Genomic DNA, 22,108 nt, shown 5'->3' with positions numbered 1-22,108 from the left:
TGTCAGAGCTGTCAAGCTATATTGTCTTGTACCACAAGCCAAGCCAATCAAATCTAAAGCTTTCAAGCCATTTTGAAGGTATTTATTGCAAAGACTTTATCTCCTCCTTTATCTTCTGTCCAGCAAAGGAGCCTGCTTATGCTGCCTGGTTCTCTTTGCAGATGGGGAAATACTACTGTGGTAATGATGGGAGTCGGAAGGAAAGGAAAGTGTAGAATACAATAGGAAGAAGATAAAGGAAATAGGAAAGGAACAGGAAGGACAAGAAAAATATTATTGATTTTACAACCTGCCCAGTTTCTGCAGTGCAATACACTCTGACTTCAGTGATCCTGTTTCACTTAAATTTCTTGTTCATGATGTGGAATAAATATTCCAAAGAATGAGAATCTCTGAGGGGGAAAATGAGCAAAGAAAACAAGGTAAAAGGCAATATGAACAACAAAGGTAGGAAGAAACAACAGAAAAGTGGAGGGATGGAGGAAGGAAGCAAACTCAATGGTGCGCTTTAAGCATGGAGAAGGAAAGAAAAGAAACAAAAGAGATGGAAAGGATAAAGTTAGTGAAGCCTGATTAAAAAATTCATGTAAGAATTTACTTGAATTGTAAGAAGTTGTTTTCTTTATAGACGACTGAACCAAACAAAATGTAATTTGATGCTCCTCCTTCATTTATCTGCTTGATCAAATTTAGAAGTCTGTTTCTACAACAGCCAGTTAGATTTTTCACAAGTACAATGGCCATGCTGGTTGGTCAGTCTGTTATCTGTATAGTTTAGTTTCTGAAACTGAGAGGGCAGCAAAATATAGTATCTGTCTGGCTACTGCTTTATCTATTCAAATCTCACTTCAAAGGAGAAATCAATTAAATAAAGGAAGAAACAAAAGAGGGAAGGACAAAAAGGTCTTCATAGTCAGAGAGGGATGGGATCTCTGCACCCATTCAACTCTTATGGGATATACATGCAGCTCTGGTGAATATCTTATTTGTTTACCTGGTAAACCGTAGTCTTAGGTGACAAGACAGATGTCTCATTACTATATGTGATGTGTCAAACTGCTTTTTTTCTATGTCCTCCATGTTCTGTAACGAGCTGGAGTCTGACCCAGGACTTCAAACTCCTATTGGCATCAATAGGAGGTTTGTGCTCCAAGACTGCAAAGATTTGCAACCTGGATATATGTTATGCAAAGACCTCAAATAACAGGTCACAAAGCCATATTTAAACCAGGTCTTACAATGAAAGAAATAGTGTGAAGTCAAGAAGGTCACTGTCACAGCTAATATGAAACTAGTATCTCTACAGGATTGACAAGGTGCTTCGTAAGAGCACTATCCCTTGCTCAGATCTTTAGCTTCTGACTTTCTGAGTTTCAAAAGTCAGATGGTACTTGATGTCACCCTCTAAAATCTACACGCATCTCTGCCCTCTAAACGATGACCTCCCTGTCCAAATGCTAATTGTACCATGCTGCCTCAGTTCCTAAGAAGTAGCATTAGCCTTCTGTCTTTATAATGGGAGTGTCCAAATTCCATGTTCCTTTGCCTGTTATCACTAACAGGAACAGAAAAAACAAGGCATTAGTCCTGTGATACTCCTCCCCTAGAGACAGTACATACTCTTGCAAATTACTGATCTTATGCCTGTATTATCCAGAAAGTCAGTGACCTTACAGACAGATATAAATCTATCTTGCCATCTATCTTGCCCTCCCTCCCGCCTCCTACTGCCCACTCACATTGGCCACTCCACTGGCACCTTCGTGTCATGATGATGAAATAATTTTGTCCCTCCACAACATACTTAATCCAAAATCACAGCTGCAACCTGCTATCGCTATACCACAGGTTACCAACAAGATTAGCAACAGTGGCTCTTTGGTTATTTCAGCTGTTAAGGAGCTTCTCTGAAGTTAAAACACATCTGAAGTTTAGCACAGCCACAGTTACAGATGACGCCCCTGAGCAGAAGTGTTCATATATGTTTGAAAATCAGATCTGAAATAATTCATAGGTTGTAACAACTCACAACTTGTCCAAGGTGTATTGCCCTTTATATCCAGCAGATAAATATTTGTATCTTTCTGAGGGCTGAACAAGACTTGATATTTAACAAATTGTTGTAGTATTTATTATTTTGCTTGCTTAGGCCCAACTTCATCTGCCAAAAATAGCTTCAACAGAAGGCTTTTCCAGGATTAGCAAGGTGGGGGTATTTTTCAAAAAGTCTTTCTCACAACTGGAGAAATTGAGGGGGTGTTGGGCAGAAGGGATGCTAAAATAACATTTGACGTGCCTTGGATTGTTTTCGAGTATTACAAAGCAGACATGTAAATTACAATTAAAAACAGAAAAATGCCTTATTAAACAATGGAACTGGAGTATTCACCATGAGTTTCCCCACTTAACAATTAATTTGTTTCATTTTTTAAATAAAACTATATTTTGTTTTTCACTGCACGCTAACTGTGGCCCAAATAACACAGGATCATGCACGAGTGCACAAAGTGGACAGTTTCTGTCCCTTCTTGAATATTTCTTCCCAAGATTGCTGTTTCCTAAACATTGCAGTGACACAGCTACAAAGATTTGACACTCTCAGCTCAACTGTTAATTTTACATTGACTGACATTTTGTCCAGCAGTGTCACAGGATCTTGTTGGCTAAAGCGGTTGCTAAAGTACAGTTCAGGGGTCAGAATTCACTAGAACTTGATTGCTGAAAGAGAGAGACAATGTCATTTAGTTGTTCTGTGCATTTCAAAGGGTTATGTGTATACTCCTAGTGAAATATAGATTGAAGCACTGAGAAAGAAATGCCATGTTAGGTAAAGTTTTAATTGTTGATATAATTGTTTGGAGCATTTGGGGCAATAAATAATTTAACAATGAAAAAGTAATTTGGCACCTTGAACAGATCTTCTTTGTTCCATTTCCTTTGAGGTGGAGTAAAATTTTTTGTAATGTCCCCATTGTCCACAATATCTTTGCTTTAACAGTTTAATTCTTCTTAGAGAACAACTCCTCTTCTCTGTTTTAAATAATTGTTTCACCACTATATTTTTCAAAATGTAATTTACAATATGAATGTTGGTTTCTTATAACTTTTGGTTGAACTACCTTATCAAGGCGGAGGATAAATTAGCACTGCAGCAGAAAAGCATTCTTCCACAGTAAAACTTCCTTAGAAGGCATTATGAAACAGGCAAAACAAAGACGGCTTATTTCACAGATAAAAAAGGTTAAATTAGGAAATCAGTAGAGACGGTGTACTCCAAGGGAAAGGAAAATGGTAAGAGAATTTGAAAGCCTATGCTCACCACGGCCTTTAGGCAAGTTCCACTAAGCTTTCTCATTTTACTCCTCCTTTGGCTTTCTAACTTTCCTATATAACTACCTGATGGAGGGCCTGGTTCCTACTATTTCTTTATTAATAGTTTGTTAATACAACCTCAATTACAACTCTAGTCTCCGTATCTTAAAATAATATGAATAATAAGAAAAAATAAACTCTGTTTTGAAGTAAAACATTCAAAACCAAAATTGTTAGGAAAAAGTCCAATTTGAAGTATGAAAATACAAAGGCATGTGAAGCAAAGAACACAAGATGTTCTACAACTAGGGGAACTAAAGAAGCTACACCCTGCGAATCCACTGCACTTGGATTATGATCCAGCTTTTCTGCTACCTTGTGCTAGACTAGCTGGGCCACTGGCACCACTCACGCCGGCGAGCTCAGTGCTAAGCATGTGCTTGCTGGACAGTCCACACGAACTGCCTGGCTGTTCCCTTTCAGAATAGCTGTGGTTGGAGTTACAACCGCCTTCATGACGGCTCTCAAAACGCACAAAGCCTGTGTGAACACCCTGGCTCTGAGACCTCCATGGCTGTTAGCAGCCAACAGGTTCAAAAGTTATTGGGTGGAGGGGGACTTAGAGGTGGAGAGACAGAACCATCACGTAGAAGTAGTTAACCAAGGAAGCCCAGCTAAAATAGTCAGAAAACAGCAAACCCCAGGCAAAATTTTAAGAATTAATTCCTAATTCCTTAAATACTGAGAAGTACATCTTGCTTGCCCTCAATTTCTGCATACTAGCCAGGTTTGTCTATATCTTTATGAATTCAGATAACTGGATCATTATTGTTTGGCAAGTGTCAATTCCAGTGTAAATAAACCCTATAAATCACCTGTTTGGGGAAAAATATGACAAAATATAAACACGTAAGGAGGAATGTACCTGCCATTTCAGATCATATAAGTGACAGGGTTTTATTGTCTGCGTTTCATTTTCAATTCTGACCAAAGATACCACATTCAGAAGTGCAAGAATACCTAACAAAAACAATCAAAAAAATCTGCTCCTGCAGTACTTGAATTATAATCAGAAATGCTGGAAAATTTCTGACAGAATTTGTTCATATAAGATTTCCCCCAGTTTTAAAGGAAAATTTAGATCAGCATCGATATGCATGCTGTTTTGAATGAACTTCTGAAACCAATCTCTCATTGTACTACCCTAAACTGTAAGCATTACTACTCCAAATTCCCACTCTGATAGTAAGATATAGCCAGGGAAGAGACAGTAAGCTTGCAACCTTTTGGGGGACCAGAATAATTTCTTTCTTCTCAGTTTGCAGAGTATGTAAACAAGACACTGGGTCTTGCTCCATGACTGAGGTTTCTAGATTTGAAATAAATATGTGCAAGCAAGACTGCTAAATATAAAATAATGTGTTTTGTATCATCACTACTTATATCTGTAACTGAACAACCCTGCATGTTAGTTGGAAATTATATTTCTAAAGTAAACTAAACTGGAAAGTGTATTTCTAAACAATTTTTTATTATAAATAGAATGTCCAAGTCTATAACTGTACTGCAGTAGCCCATTGCACTTATAATACACTGAATTATAACGTAAAAATTAAAGATTATTAATTTGAACAGAATGCCTGTGGTGACACTAAACTGAGGAAATAAAAAGCTTTCAAGGCACTCCGATTTAAAAGACAAGGATTTGTCTTCCTTCCAGATTATTTGGCTTAAAAATGTGATTTATATCACAATAAAACCATTGGATATTGACATTCTTGGCTGCTAACACACACAAAATTATAACATTTCATTTCATATATTCATTATGGTTTTTTGATTCACCAAATTAGCCATCAGCATCCCATAAACCATTGGCTTGATTGACTAAGGATCCTTAGCTTTTAACAAGCCTATAAACTAAATTTAGGCTTCCTAGACAGCTCCTCACTTATCTTCTCAGTGCATAATGCATTTTCATATCCTGAACAGCAGGAGCAAAATGCAGTCAGAAGGAAGTTAATTATGAAAAGTCCACCTATTGGCTATTTAAGAGCATAACACAATGTTATTTTATTCTGTAACTTTCATACAAATTTCATACAAAGTCAGCTCTTAGTGTTAAGCATACGTGAGTGATGGTGGCTTGCTATGAACTAAAAGTAATTGTGAATTACTGGAAGTAAGCTCTTCAATAATTTGGCCAAATGCTTTCCTGTTGTAAAACACTCAATTTCAGCGAGTGAACACTTGATTAGATGTGAAGTGACTGAAAAAAAAGATGGAAAGGCTGATCCGGATCATCCTGAGAGCTTTAAATGGATTTTTTTTCCCTTTTTTAACCAATTCAGTAGCAAAGACTTAATATGATGTTTAGGGGAATAGATAGCAGCAGAAAAAGACAAAAGTCGCAAAAAAACCTGAAACAGGCAACATTAAAATGAAATAGTAGTAAACTTTCCATTAAATTTGAAGATGAAAACACAGCTTCACACAGTTTAAATGGGACATTATGAATGTTCTGCAAAATAAAGTGCTTTAACATTTCTGGAATTGTAAGAGTCTAAAGTGCAATTCTAAAACTTCTTTAAAACATGATGGTGTATGTGTTGCCTCTGGGGTTGCAGAGGGTCCCCTTCCACTGGCAATACGTAATAATGTTACACTAAGAACCCTGTCTCAAATCTGTCAAATCTGTGTTCCGCAAGTGTAATGTTTTTAACGTAAGGCAGAGGTCAAACCAGAAAATGATAAACTTGTTTAATTTATAAATTAGGGATTAATAAGCATTTTTACAAGAAATATTCCTAGTTACATGCAATTTATAAAGAATGTAGCAATGACAGAAGTATGAGTGGAGCTTTGGGTAGTTAACCTAACACATTATGTCTGCTCCTTTGTCATTGCAGAAGATGCTTCAGTGTTCCACTGCCTGTTCTATCTTCTGTACATTCATACAGCATATACAGCCTCTGCAAAGCAAACAATCTACTTGCAGTTCTACAGTTATTGGAATATTTTGCCATTGATATTTATGCATAATATTTTATGTAATGGGTAATTCATTTTACAAAACTAAAAAAGGATTTTTTTTTTTACATTGTCTGCTTTACTGCTTGGGGAGAGCCAGTCAACCTGTGTGAAGCAAAGGGAGCAGACAAAGCAGAGAGTTGATGTGTCAAAGAGGTCCAACCAACAAGAGACAAAAATCAAACTCGTACTGCGAAGCAAGTTTGGCAATGCTAGATTCCCATTTTCACTGAATCACGTAAGAGGAGACAGAGGAATTCTACCACTAAACTGAGCAGTAAATTCCTTAACACTCTATACCTTCTAATTTAAGTTGCAAAACAATGGATTTCCTTAGATTAAAGAATAAACTTGAAAAAGATACTTTTAACACTTCATTTTCCTTGCAAAGGACTGGTCTGGTCCTAAATTAACTCCAGGATTCTTCCAGATCTGTAAGGAAATACCTTGGAGATGGATATTTGCTGTTTGTGAATTGGTGTCTTCAGTTTTTGGGGCAACTCTCCAAAGCAGCCCCAATAGGAAAATTCAAGATTTGCTAAATGTGTTTACCGTGTGAACAACACCTTACAAAAAAATCTTGCTGCTGGGGAAGAACATGTCACATTTGATAGATTATTTTGTTGATTTCCATTTTGGTTTTTTTCCTTATATTTTAACCACTTGTTGGAACTTTTCTTTGACTTGGTCTTGGTCTTAAAGCTTGCCTTCTATTAAGCAGTCTTAAGGTGATGTGATAGACACCGAGTTCTGTATGCCACAAAAAGATGGAAACACTTCCATACCTACAGTGTTTTTAGGCACAGAAAACAGAAAAGGTAAATATTAGGTGATGACACTACAAAAGGGAGAATTTTTCTTTATCTGCCGCAAGCCCATGCTGTTTCTGCAAATAGCAGGTAGCTTAGCACTCTGAGAACAGCCATACTCATGACAGAAGTGCTGACTTTTTGTTAGCTTGATTTTTGTGCTCAGGGGGAAGCCACAGTAGATCTGCAGCTACAAACCCTTTCCCTGTGATCACAGGAGCACTCACTGCCAAATCTCTGTTGTTTATTCCCAAAGAAAAGGGTGGAGTCTCTGCTTCCATATATTTAATTGCTAACATTATCACAAATATTTGTGTGGAGTCAGGAGACTCCAACCATATCTAGCTAAGGGTACTATATAGAAACGGTCTGGCCATGAAAATATATCACTAGAGACAAGCAGCTAAAGAAAGAAAACTAGTAAAAACAAATAAATAAAAAACAGATGGAATTTATATGAGAGAGAGAGAACAGGACAATAGCTATGAGCAGCATCATATACAATAAGCACAACTGCTCATGGATGAATGTCTGATTTATAAAGACTCTGATCTCAGTGATGTGAATTAGCAATGCTTTGAGAAAGCTTGTTGTAAGGGACTTTGGTAAAGAAATGTAAAATTCCTGGATCCCAGTCAAGCTTAAGCATGAAATAAATAGTGCTGTAAGACTCTGCCCTGCCAGAAACTATGAACCTCTCCTGAACACACAAATGGACTGAAAATTGAAGTAGCACTTTAAGGTCAGAAAGTAGAGTCTGGTAGTTTAGCAAGGGTTTCAAGACCATAGCTTTGGACTTAGGCAGCTAAGTTCCAACTCAGACAACTTCAGGTGCCTTCATCTCTTTTCATTATCATCTCTTGGGAAAATGTGGGAGGCAAAAATGACTAGACTAAGAAAAACAGTATCATTAAGGGTTACGCTGCATGCAGAATTCATTAGCACCAGTATGTGTCCAATAAAAGAGTAATTCATGAATCATTAGTAATGGCCACTAAACTCATGGGAAGTATCTTTTTGTAATTACTCTTTGGCAGAAAAAAAAAAAGAAGTGAAAAACATTGCTAGCAGAAAATAAACTTTATCCCCACAAAATAAACAAGCTATGAAGCTTGATAAAGATGACAGGATTAACTGAATAAGGGTACATTTTCTGATAGTCTTCCCAGTCCTTTTGAAAAGATTGTGGGTAGCTTGATGTACTGAAAATACAATAAAAGACTTCTATAAAGAAACTACTGTTTTTTAAAATAACAAACTTTTCAGGAAAAATTCAGACAAGAGTTATACACACTGCCATCACTTGGTTCTTCTCTGGCAGTTAATAATTAAGCTAGACATATTTTGAGCAGTGCACATGAAAAGTAAAATACTGATATGGTACTAATTCTCACTCCTCCATATCATATCACAACATGCACATCAAAACAGTAGCCTCTTCTCATGGTAAAATCTTTACAATAAAACTAAAGCATAATTACGTTTATAAATTATACTAATAAATTACTTATACTATAAAGTCTTATTATAAGTAAAAGTAAAGTAGACCTAAAAATAAATATATATTTACGAGTTTTTATTCTATGAATGCATGATGATTCACTTGCTACTGATGACAATAGAAGGCAAAAGTGTACTCTTGGTGTGCAATTCCGAGTGCTCGTATGCCAAAATGGTGTATCTTGCAGATATCAAGAGAATTTTGTCTTGATATTAGTGCATACCCACAGGGATAATCTACTTCACTGGATTTACTACTAATAAAAACATACAAAACCAGCACCCTTCTGATTTGGTTTGGCTATTTTCCCATGTGGCACACCGATACTCCTCGTTGTAAGAGCTCTGACTTGGACAGTGTCTCAGGCCAACCATTCCAATAATACAGCAGCAGTAAACATGGTACAAGGATTCTAGGAACTATTTAGTCTAAGCCAAAACCACTACCAAAACCAGTGGGCCCTGCCAGTCCTGTTCTGGCAACTCATTTAACTTCTAGGGCAATTTGGCTTTGGAACGGATTTGGGTTAAAATAGCTCCTCAACATCAACACCACCTTCCCAGGTGTAATTTTGACCTGAGAGTGTTTCTCCAGCCCAGCTCACCATGCCACCACCTGAATGTTTTCGTTGACATAAAGGATGGTGTAAAAATCCGGAATCGAGCAGCCAGAGGTAGAAGGGCAGAAGCACTCCCAGCCAGTTTATTCCAGCGTAATGTTCTCATGGATCTGAGTCCTTTTCACTTGTTCATCTACTGTCTCCTTCATTCTGAACACTTATATGAAATGGCCTTTCTAGCTACGGAGAGCTTCTCTGAGCTCCCCCACCTTCATTCAGCCTGTGATTCCACATTAGAGGGAAGCGTATTTTTTTACTTTTAAAATTTGTACTAGGCGCACTCATCACACTATACATGCATGCACAGAATTGTATCCCCAACTCAGCTTTATAACTGGAGATATTTTAAAGTTACAGACCACAGGCCAAACATGTACAGAATTACTTATTCAGGAATGAATAGTATGCTTGATAAGAGAGGTTGGAGAAAACAAAGTAAACAACAAAAGGCTGGAGTATTTCAGAACTGCAGAATTGCAGTTATTTGGTTCTGATAGGAAATGAAACTGAGAACTTGAAAATTTCTCTACAAACCCCTCTGCAAGTGAAAAATCAAAGAAAAACTGACTGTATGCTATACCACATGCCCTCAGGGCCAGAAAGTAAGTCTTGCTCCATGCTGTTTATTAGCATAGATGTAACCAATGAATCATCCCTCACAGTGGTGGAAGAACCTTCTCTTGCTGATAGCTAATGTTGTTTTACAATTGAAACAGCAAGAAAGCAGAAATCCATTTTGAGCACACACACAAGTTCATGCACACACACATGATCAGGTGACAGCAAAGGGGTAGACGAATAACTTGAGTTACGTCAAGGATATTTTTCAGATTATTATGATTATTGTCAGAAAACCAATGGGATTTTCCTATACCACCTTTACTTTCCAGACATCCATTATTTAGATTCTACTAATGGACTAATATAATGAGAATATCCCGTTTTTAACACCTCTTTATGAACTTCTAAAAGATCTCAATTCCCTTCTGTTTTCTCATTTAGTGCTAGCAGAAGAAAGTTATTTACAAAGAACTGTTTCTAGCTGTTTCTTTTAAGTTGCAGCTATACTTATCTCCTATTCAAAATTACCAGATGCTTTCCTTTCAGCTTCCATTTTCACAAGTGACCTTTAGATCTAACTAATTATCCACATAAAGGATACTTTAGGATGGCATATCTATAGGTTGCCTTGATGTGATATGCAAATGTCTTGCCAAGTGCTGATGCCATCAACAGAGCACCCTCTTGTCACATTCTCCATCAGGTCACTGATTTATAAGCCACGGTGGGCTGGGCAGGGATCAAGACAGTAGGGCTTAACACATGCCTTGACATCCTGATATAAAATTATCAGTAGCAACTATTCCTTGATATCAAAGCCATTTATTATTAAGTACAATATTCTTTGTGTACTACTACACAATACTTAACCTGGCAGTTAGCCTTTTTCTTGAAGTGTGAACAAATATTATTTTCTGCTTCTTCTCTGTCTACACTTATAGGCAACTTCACAAAGATATTAATCAATTAGCAGCGTCCCAAATTCCTACCTTGAAGAAAATGCTGAAAACAGTGCCTTAGGATATTTCTTATTTTTATCAAAATTATTATACCTAAACAAGAGTTAATATTTACAAAAAGACAATACAGTAATGATTTCCTAATATTGCTTGTACCTCTGCTTAAATGTCACTGCTCACTGGATAAATAAGTAACTATTCCATTCTGATTAGGTTATAAAAAGGTTACCATTTGCTTCAACCAATCAACAATCAGTTCCACACATAATTAATGTATACATTTATAATTTAGAAACTTATAAATTATGTTTCTTCATAAACTATGCTTTTAAAAGAAACATTTAATTACAACATTCAGATGTATTTGAGGACCTAATATAAAGAACTTCAAATACTCACAGGAGTCTGTATCCACACAAACAGAATGCAATAAAAATGGATACATATGATTGTATTTATGTGTTCATTTTAACTCTTGTAACTCTAAAACAGTGTTATTAGCTACTTTTGAGTATCATATCCTACACATTTCATAGTATTCAATTTCCTTGTAATTAGAGGTAGTTCAAGAGCAATTACAAGATTTATCAAATGGATCAGCTTTTATTCCTGGTTCAAATCAAAATCAAACTTTTTTTTTCTCCCCTCTGTCTCCCATGAAGTTCTGCAAACCCTTACCAATATTTCAGCCAACAGTAATTGTAAAAGTGACAAGATTGAGCAACAAATTTCTTTGAGCAACTACATCAAATTCACCAGACTCATTGCTTTCAGCTGGGATGAAGGAAGAAAAGGGATTAACAGATTTGGGGATCAAAAGTTCCAAGTGAATTCAAAGTTTCACCATTATAAAACTAGCATATTTGGATGAAACTCTGTTTCACTGGAGATTTCTAATACATTTATTCACAATCTTAAAGTTATTTATCACTGCAACAACACAGTGAATAAAGGAACTGGTTAAAGTCCATTTTGAAGTTGGAGAGCTAAATAACAAGCTCATGGCCACACAAACATGTGAGGCAGAGTGGAAGCTCCAATACAGGTGCCTCAACTGAGAGGTTTATAATTTAGTCAAGGACTTCCCATTTTTATTGTCATTAGACTCTATTGTCATTAGACTCTATTGTCATTAGACTCTATTTCTAATCCTGATCCATGTAATATTAGCAAACCCACACAGCAGTTTTGAATTCTTTACCATTAACTCTTTGTTCCTAATTAGATGCAGCTAGATGGAGTGGCAATTCCCCAAGAGAATTTATGAACTTGAGATGCAATTAAACCTTTTTCAGTTCTATTTTGCTCTAACACATGATACAGAGATCAGTACACAGAAAGAAATAAGTTGGAGGAAAAAATAAAATAGAAATCTCAACTGTTGAGTCCTGAGGGAAACAGCTGAAAGGCAGGAGTTACAAATTAGTTAATAGAAAGATAAATTTTCACCTGAGGATAAAGCACTGGGGACGCTGCTCCTGGAATAGCATGTGGTAAGCTCTTTCAGCACAGGAAAATATATGTGGGGGAAGTGAGGAACACAATTTTCCAGAGTTACTTAAATAAAGCTGGGTGACCTGAAAAATTGTAGAAAATTAACATGATCAATACATTTCAAACTAATTATGTTTCACCCCCTTAATCCTGGCTCTTTTGTAAAGCTCTCTAAGCGTTATGAACAGAATCTCTGTGTGTATATATGTGGTACCATTACAGTATCTATGAAGATACTCTGAAAACAGAGCTGTAAGCATAGAAGATCTAATTAAGATACAAAATTAAACATAACTAGAGGACTCAACAATACTGGTTCGTGCACTGAGTGAAACAAAACCTAGTAAGTTACTTTTTTATACCTCCTGTTTATAGTTCTTCAATGTCTTGACTGAAAAATCTTAAAAAATGAAATATTATCATCCCATGAAAAGTTAAAATTGAAATCAAAGGCTTAAGTTATAAACTGATTCATTTATTGCATGACAGAGCAGTCTCCCACAAATACTCTCTGCAATACAGAATAACTTCTGTGATACACATAGCTGGCAACATGCACTATCCTTAAAGCTTAAGTATGAGTAGAATCAATTATCTGCCACTGAAACCTCAATTTTTTCTGAGTATATCCTGATGTTCTTTCAGCTAATATCAAGCAGATTTTAGAAAAATTAGATAGTCTGCTAATATCTACAATTCTGTTCTTTCAGAATAAATAAATATAATAAAGAAAATACAGAATGTGATTTAGATAAGATTGTGAGCAGAAACATGATACCATTTTACAAATATCCTTAAATAAATAATTTTACCAACCTTTTTATATAGCTTTTATCAGACCTTCTCATGGGTTTAGAAATTTAACACAGGCTCTGCAGAAACCCATGGCAGCTGGGGGACAATTGGAACATAAGAAGCATCTAGAATAATACTGGATGCTATCACTTAAACAACCAAATCCCTTCCTTTCCATCACGTCCTGTTTTCTCCAACTGTTCTCTCTAACAACCTTTCCACCACAGTGCCATTTTGTATTTGCTCCTTTCTCCAAACTAATTAGGCGCTTATCACCCCTTCCTGTCCCATGCCTGTCTTATTTAGATACTAGACTATTGAATCTTGGGGCATCTACAACGCTGTGGCCGAATGAATACGGACCTATTCTCAGTCAGGCCTTTCGAGCTACCAAACCAAACAAGATTAAATCCACACTGATTCTCAAGGAATCGTTTCAGTATGTCATAAAGCAGAAAGCAAAACCTTCACATACTTACTGCATAATGTTGCAAGTGCTTTGCAAGTTTACATATTTTTCCAACACATGAACTTCAAGAATATATTTGCCCTAATCGGACACAAATTCTGCACAAATGTAACAAAGCAGGATGACCATAGCACAAACTGCTTCTACAAACATCATACTTTTGAAGTGGCGTCTGCATGTTCCCACTAGTATAGTGCTACTATAATGTATAGAGTTCATAGAATCATAGAATCATAGAATCATTAAGCTTGGAAAAGACCTCTAAGATCATCAAGTCCAACCGTCAACCCAACACCACCATGCCCACTAAACCATGTCCCTAAGCGCCTCATCTACACGTCTTTTAAATACCTCCAGGGATGGTGACTCAACCACTTCCCTGGGCAGCCTGTTCCAAGGCCTGACCACTCTTTCAGTATCCTAATGTCCAGTCTAAACCTCCCTTGGTGCAACTTGAGGCCATTTCCTCTCGTCCTATCGCTGGTTACTTGGGAGAAGAGACCAACCCCCACCTCGCTACAACCTCCTTTCAGATAGTTGTAGAGCACGATGAGGTCTCCCCTCAGCCTCCTCTTCTCCAGGCTAAACAGCTCCAGTTCCGTGTAAAAATGCATTAATATTATCATCTAGCAATCACATTGAATTGCATACGAAGCAATGTATATCAGCGTCCATTAATGTATGATTCTTTATGTCATCTCAGACTGAATAATTGCTTATAAAAAGATTTATTTTAGTAGTATTCTATTGGAACTAAGTGTGGGAGGTCAGTGTGGGATAACAAAATAAGAGAAGTTGAGAAGTTATGAAAAGTGTTTTTAGAAAAAGAAAAGAAAACCTAAAGTGTTGCTGTTATTGAAAAATGTATATGATAATCTTTTCATTGCTTCATTCTGGTTTTAAAAATAGTATCATGCCCAATATATCTTTGCATTCTTTTTTGACAGCTAACAAACCACATACCTGAAACAAAAATGCTAACTAATGAGCCACATCATATAGCGCGTCAGTGTCTACTGAGGAATGGACATCATCAGTCTTTATTACTTTAATATACAGACCATCTAACACTTAGACTTCAAGATAATACCAGCTAAGTTGCTGCAGCATATTTAAGCATTTCAAAAACAGAGAAAACAAGCTAATTTACAACCATGTTTTTTTGATCATCTGGGAAATACCTGCCTAATGCACAATACCATGCAGATAATAATGATGGACTAAAAGCAATGATATCCAAGGTGACCCAAACAATTAAAGGATAAAAAATGGCTCATGCTAAACTTGCTAAAATAGATCTGTCACAGAGAGGTCAAGAGAAGATGCAGCAAACATTCAGGAAACATTTTAATACATAAGCCTACCACCTAAATTCTTTTTCTTTACAGTTCTCTCTCGGTGCATAAAATCATGTATCTACGGTAAAATATACAGTGACAGGAAAAAATAACATCATCTAAAACCTTTGGGGTGATGGATGATTTCCATTTCTAGAAACTAAATTTAGACTCCCAACTTGGAATCCGCTGCTACTGCCATTGAATGTCACAGCATTTCTTTCTCTCAAATTTACTATGATACACACAAAGCCACATGACATAAGCAAACAGCCACAGACTAGTTTGCTTACCAAATTTTGAACGCTTTATAATTCTTGGAAGCTAAATAAGCATATTTGAACACTCCCTAACACAACAGCGAGCCTCATCTCTGGACAGTAATGTGATCTCAGTGCAACAACGAGAAAATAACAGGGAGGGGAGGAAAGAAATCAACAGTTATGTTGATTACCACTCTGTCTCTAAAATGGCTGAGTGAGGATGAAGCAGAGATCAAATCATTTGAATTTATGTTACTCCCACTGATTTACAAAGTCCACTTACGTTAGTATCAATATCCAGGTACTCAAATGACAACCCCCTTGTAAATAACTAGTCTGCCTCATAAGTGAAAGATTAGAAAGATAAGGGTACTACTATTCAAGAGAGAAACATCTGAAGAACTTCTTAAGTGGCCTCCTGTGTATGACAGTGCACACATGGACTCAAGTTCTCTTTGCTCATATACTGCCTGTGCCCAACACAAGCCACCTCCGTACGACTGTCCCAGTGTAGTGCTAAGCTCACACCGAGCACTTCATACTCATTGCCTATACGGTGTCTGAACTGAGTGGCCTGGTGTTGAGCACAGACAGCCATTTTGAGCCTTTCTGCACCATTCAAGGTTGTTATCTCTGTAATCGTGTTTTGGGCAAGGGTGTGTGAACTCAAACAACCACTGCATGCATCTGTTTTTGCAAGATTGGCAGTGCAGAAACCACCAAGGTCATGTTGTACATCAGGAACTATTTTTAAACAATCAAAAGTGCTACTGCTCATACAAAACATTAGCAAGATGGCTGTTTCACAAATAAGGCAGAGAAAAAATAGTGGTGTCTTGGAAGAAATTAAAAAACTTTTGCTAAAATTTTAAAACTAAGATGCTCCCAACATAGAAAAGGGCATGTATGTTAATTAATCTTAGGGGTTTGGCCTGCCAAATGAACTATATGAATCCACTGAAAAAGATCCACACTGTAGCATTTTAAAGAGAGAATGCTTACCATGGTAGAATAAATAGGAAGTTCTTTAAATGGGTTAACAAGCAACAGTATATCACCAATGTAGGTCTGAAGAAAGAAGAAAATATAATTGCTTTATTAAGTAATAAATTAAATCTTTAAGGAGGCTAGTGGTTTTCTTCCAGAAAGGACTTTTGGCAAAGCCTCTTACATCTAGCTATCAACATATTAAACATAATCCGTGAATTCAGAGCTTTTAACTTCATAACTTTAAATTGAGATCTAAATTTACGATTCAGATAGCATTAATTATTCTTTTTGTAATAAAATTGAGTTTTTCATAATGGAAAATTATGCATAAAAGAATTGCACTGCATATATTATTGGTAGATTATTTGAAAGTTAATTTGCAATTACTATTTGTTAAACTACAAAAATGTGACATACCTACCACATAAACAAGCTCCTCAAGCAATTTTTTATGGGATAGATGACAGAATTTAGAAATGCTGTATTGATTACTCAGAATTGATACATTAAAATATGTTGCTTGTGGGATAAGACAAAGCAAGTGATACATATATAAGTATTTATACATGTGTATGTGTATATGAACATATGTTCATGCATATAGAAAAAAAATCCTTGCTATATTAAAAATAGCAAACCATCCACTGATTGCAAAGGTGCCAAGATTTTATTATTTTATATTTTAACACTCATATGTGAAAGATGTACTTAAGTATAAGACCGTAGGTCCCCCTTGCTGCTATACTTCTCACTCCACATAAGTAGCTGCTGCCATATCATGCTCTTAGAATGCAAAAATGCCAGACCTCTGTCTCTGAAGAGGTCAGACAGCAAACCATCATGTGAACAGTCCCAGTCATGCTGCCTTTTTCAGAATGAAGTATTTTGAGTTGGGAAGGCAGAAGATATTGCCTTTCATAAGAAATGTACTATTTTTCTTGTGAAATGCAATAATTCATTTCCTCTCTCTCTCCCACCCCAACATCACTGTTGGGTTTTCCTGCAGAACGGAACTTTATTAAGCTTGCTGAATCATGACACAGGACATGTTCAGTGCTAAGGAGGATTCTGGTTTGGAATTGGAGTCCACGGACTTTTCCTTCTAAGTCTGAGAACTAAATCACCCAAAGATGCAAGGTTTTCAGCATTGATGCTGACACTCTGCCAAAGCACAATAGCTGCTGTTGAGCAGAATATTAATGATCACTACCTATAAATTTCCATTAAGCTAAAGAGAATGCCAGAGCAGAGTATGAGATTCTCTTAGGTAAAATCTTCAGTATTTTAAAATAAAAGAGGACTTCCTTTGTATAAATACCAAGTATTTGTGGATCTTCCTGAATTCAGTTAAAGTTATCTGTGTTTGGCACCTTTGAAAGTGAGATAAAGCAAAAGAAATACTTATAATAGGATTTGATCCATGAGTCTAAAACCAGAATTTTTTATTATCATTGAATGCCATAACAGCTAGAATTGAAGTTCCCAAAATTTCAAAGTTATTCATGGCAACATGCCAATTCCCTATATTCCTTAGTCTAAACAGTGCAATCAACTTATACATTTAAAAACAATTTGCATGTTTCACATTAACATGCCACTCAGCTGTTCAGTAAGTTAGAAATAAGTTATGAATAAGATATGAACAGGGATACCAAAATTTTCAAGTGCAGATTTTTCTCCAGAAGTAATCTACACCTAACCGGATGCCTCCCGAGTTTAATATGGCAAACCCAGGAAAACCTGCTTTACAAAAACCTTGCTATAATTATTTCATTTGGTATCTAAATGATTAACATTACAATATAGAGAAATATTTCTGTAACATATGAAGAGATAATGAGTAATTAAATGTCCCATGCTGAATTCTAAGTTTTTTAAATCTAAATTTCTTTTACATTTCCAGTAATCATGTGCTCTATTAAAATTAAGTTAACATAATGTTAAAGATGGAAGGATCTTTTGGCAGTTTGAGAGGGAAGATTACATGTGCCTATCAATTTTTACCAATACACTTGCTCTGTGAAATGAACACACATAAATTTTATCCAAACCTATCTGAAGTGTTACTCCATTTTTTATTTCTGCTTTTCCTATATAAACTTGAGAAATTGCACACATATGTCCTGATCCATTTAAGTATTAGTCATGAGTCTGGGGCAGATTGCTGTCCAGTACTTATGATAGTAGTCCTTTTTTTCTTATTCTCTCATTTGCTCTTTTTTGAAAGCTTACTGTTGATAGGTGAGGAGCAACTCACATATATCTGATTATTATTGAAACGCTTCTGAATCTCATAAAGCAGGCTGCTGTCTGTTAGCTCACTCAGAGAAGCCAGGTCATCATTTGGAGCTGGAGGCATTAGCTTGATCTAGAAAACACAAATTAGAGAAATAAAGTAACTTCACAACCAATCATTCTGTACCGTAATGTTCTAACCTAAAGTATAAATCTAGATCACTAGAATTTTTGGAAAAAAATGCATTAGGAAACTGCAAAGTTGTCACTCCTCCCAAACAATTACACATCATTAATCTTAAGCAAGAAAAGAACATCAAAAATTATTATCAATGTTAAGGTGTATAACTGCATGAGTCTGATGGGCTCTTAAGAACATAGACCCCTACTGGAGCACCATTTGCTATCCCTGAACACATAAAGATTCCCAGCTCAAATGCAATTCTCGTTCTCTCTTCATTAAATGTTTATGGCAGAAGAAATCAAGACTATAAAAGTTAGTGCACTTGTAAACTATTTATTGCACAATATTTAACAAAGCTCTCACACTACTCTTCATCATACAGGATTTAAACTTCTATTAGAATTTTTCCTGCAGAATAGAAGGAAGTTAATAAAAAGTGGGAATCACGTTGTCAAGGAGACCAGAGGAGATTCAGAAGCAGCTAGTTTAGCCAAAAGTGGTGAATGAAATGAGCTTAACATTTTTGAGATTTAGGAGGAATAATTTAAGCTCTGCAAGGTAAAGTAAATGCTAAGGAAACCAAAGAAAATCCAAAAGACAGAAGAAAAAAGAGTCAGTGATAAGGGAAATTTGATTAAAGACAAAATAAACATTGATACATTAAGCAATGTGCTTATAAATTATGATCTACACTTAAAATGTAGGTTGATTCCTTTTTTTTGTTAGCCTGAAGAAAAACATTTTTGCATCTCAGCAGAATACCTAGAAACAGAAAATTCTCATGTGAACGATGGTAGAATTATTTGAATTTTTCGTGCAGTTTACTAACATACTCTCGTGGTGTCTGTTTTGAGCATGGACAACGAAGATGAAACTTCTTTGTTCTATTGTTCTGCTTAAGATGAAGGCTCAGGAGAAAAGCAGACACGGCCCTTTCTTGGAGAACAACTCGGCATCCTCAGCCTCTGGCAGTGGCTTGTGGCAGGAAGTCTGTGACAGAAGCAGCAAGCAGACTGGGAGATTTTGGAGGGAACACGGAGTGTGCTTCTGGCAAGAAGAAAATCCCAAAGACTATGGATACCCATGTTTAATACTGGGGATCTGATCCCAAACTACTGAATTTCTATTGTTTCCATAGGTTCAAGGTCTAGTTCAAAAACCACGACACTCTGGGTTCTCTTCCTACACTTGTCAGAGCTGCACGGTGTGATATGGCTGAAGAATTTCATCTTAATGAAATAAGACTAACAATCTCTCGTTGTCTCAATGTTTCCAGATTCTTGAAACATACATACAAACACTCATTCACATGCGATTTTTTAGGCGACCGTGAGGAAACAGGGAAGTTTGTAGTCATAAACAAGCAGGATGAATTAGATGTGATTTTGTATCTTCTCTTAATCATAGATCTTTGGCTCTATCAAAATTTTTCTTCTAAAAATAGGAGTATTGTATACCAGTATCAAAATATTCAACAAATAGTCATAAAACAGACGGCATTGCTTACTCTTGTATTTTACCAAGAAGAAACAAACAATGCATACCAGGCATCACAACCACAGAACCACTAGCCCTTATGACATAAACCAAAGTCTTGTTATATTTTCTGTTTAAATATCTCACCAGCTTTACTCATACTCATATACTGGTATGGTACAAATGCAGTTACAAAGCCTTGAAACCTTCTCTAGTCTACAAATAGAGAAATACAAATGCAAATTGTAGAATATCAACCTCACACTTCATTTTACACTAAATATTCTCATGGTTCAAGGTGTTTGTCTAAAAGTGACTGCTCTCACATCAGCACAAAAAAAAACCTCAAGGCACCTCTTTTTATCTGTACTTACTGCATGTTTGACTGACTCCATGCCACTATGAACATTTTTTCCTAGCTTCCAAGCTTTTTTATAGGTTTAGTTATCCTAATATTATGCAGTTGCTTACAGTGCAAACAAACTGTCAAGTACTATACTTGGTTTTCAGTCACTTGCCCAAATCAACCTGCCCTTGTCTTCATTTAAGTCCAGTTCTGAATAATGAGACACAAGCTTAATCACTAAAGAAACTGCAAAATAGAGCAAAAGTAATTCTGATAAGTATTACATAGCATGTATGAATCCATAGCTTCTCACAGAGGAAAGGTATATGTAAGCAGGGTTTGCAAGGTCCCAGCTTCTGCTGAGTCCCAGAGCCTTGCAGTATCTTTTATCTATGGAGGGCATGCTTCTACTCTTTTCTGTACTTCAAGCGCTGTAACTACTTGTGTTTTGGATTTAGTATGAGAATAATGTTGATAAGGCACTGATGTTTTAGTTGTTGCTAAGTAGTGCGTACATAGTCAAGGACTTTTCAGCTTCCCGTGCTCTGCCAGGTGCACAAGAAGCTGGGAGGGAGCATAGCCAGGACAGCTAACCCAGCTGGCCAATGGGGTATTCCATACCATATGACGTCATACTCAGTATATAAACTTGGGGGGTGATCCCGGAAGCAGCGATCGCAGCTTAGGGACTGGATGGGCATCAGTCAGCGGGTGGTAAGCAATTGCATTGTGCATCACTTATTTTGTATATTCTGTCTTCATCATCATTATTATTATTATTTTCCCTTCCTTTTCTGTTCTGTTAAATTGTCTTTATCTCAGTCCATGAATTTTACTTTTTTTTGGTTCTCTCCCCCATCCCTCTGGGGCGGGGGGAGCAAGCGAGCGGCTGTGTGGTGTTTGGCTGCCTGCTGGGTTAAACCACAACACTCCTTTTTGGTGCCCAATGCGGGGCTCAAAGGGTTGAGATAATGACAGATCTGACCAAAGCATGTTAAGGTAAATTTGTTATAAGTATTCATTGTATTGGTTTAGTAGTCACTGGTCATAATGTTGATTTACTGGCTCTCGATGTTGTGTTATGTAATACCTTGCAGTATATGTTCCCTGTTGTGCTGTTTATCAGCACTCAGAGCTGGGTCAAGGTTATCACTGTTTTATGATATGATAAAATTATTGGTTGTGAGTTTAATCTGATATTTGTACTCAGCATTGCCGTCATCTCTGAACCTCGGAAGCCACCTCTTGAAAACTACTAATAATTACACTCTTTACCTTTTCTCCTTGGAGAACCAATTTATGGGGGAGATGGGGGGGGACACTTTCTCCCACTCCTTCACCTTCCCTTTCATACCTCCAGAAACTCCTTTTTCTTCTATCATATTCATGAAGCCCTCCTCAACAGTTCTTGAGCATTTTGAATATCCTTGGGATGTTCAAACAAGCATGTTCATATTCCTATGTCTCCTGAATGTGGTTCAAGTCTTGTTTAGGGTTAAACAACTATTCAGGAATACCGTCTGGAAATCAACCCCGGCAACAGAGAAATACGTTCTGGAAATCACCCCCGGCAACAGGCACTGCAGCTACTCAAACCCCCGCGACAGGCATTGTAGCTACTCCAACCCTTGCGACAGGCACTGTAGCTACTCAAACCCCAGCAACAGTTACTACAGCTGAACCAAAGAACCAACCCATGCTGGTATCAGTCGCTGTCGTGGTTTAACC

At 36.8% G+C, this 22,108-nt stretch overlaps 1 protein-coding gene across 1 annotated transcript in view; it reads right to left on the bottom strand.

Moving 5' to 3' along the window:
- Positions 1-18,507, bottom strand: part of MYO16 (myosin XVI) — a gene marked incomplete at its 5' end in the record, with an annotated part of 141,922 nt that extends 123,415 nt beyond the window's left edge. Inside the window, 3 exons of the mRNA XM_009585881.1 lie at positions 12,241-12,368; positions 16,152-16,217; positions 18,397-18,507. Coding sequence (XP_009584176.1) covers positions 12,241-12,368; positions 16,152-16,217; positions 18,397-18,507 — 305 coding nt within the window. The remainder of the gene's footprint in view (positions 1-12,240; positions 12,369-16,151; positions 16,218-18,396) is intronic.
- Positions 18,508-22,108: the final 3,601 nt, after the last annotated feature.

The sequence above is a fragment of the Fulmarus glacialis genome, unplaced genomic scaffold (assembly GCF_000690835.1).
Source record: "Fulmarus glacialis isolate BGI_N327 unplaced genomic scaffold, ASM69083v1 scaffold5389, whole genome shotgun sequence".
Classification (NCBI taxonomy): domain Eukaryota; kingdom Metazoa; phylum Chordata; class Aves; order Procellariiformes; family Procellariidae; genus Fulmarus; species Fulmarus glacialis.
The sequence above is the reverse complement of the archived record's forward strand: the minus strand, read 5'-3'. Positions and strand labels throughout refer to the sequence as shown.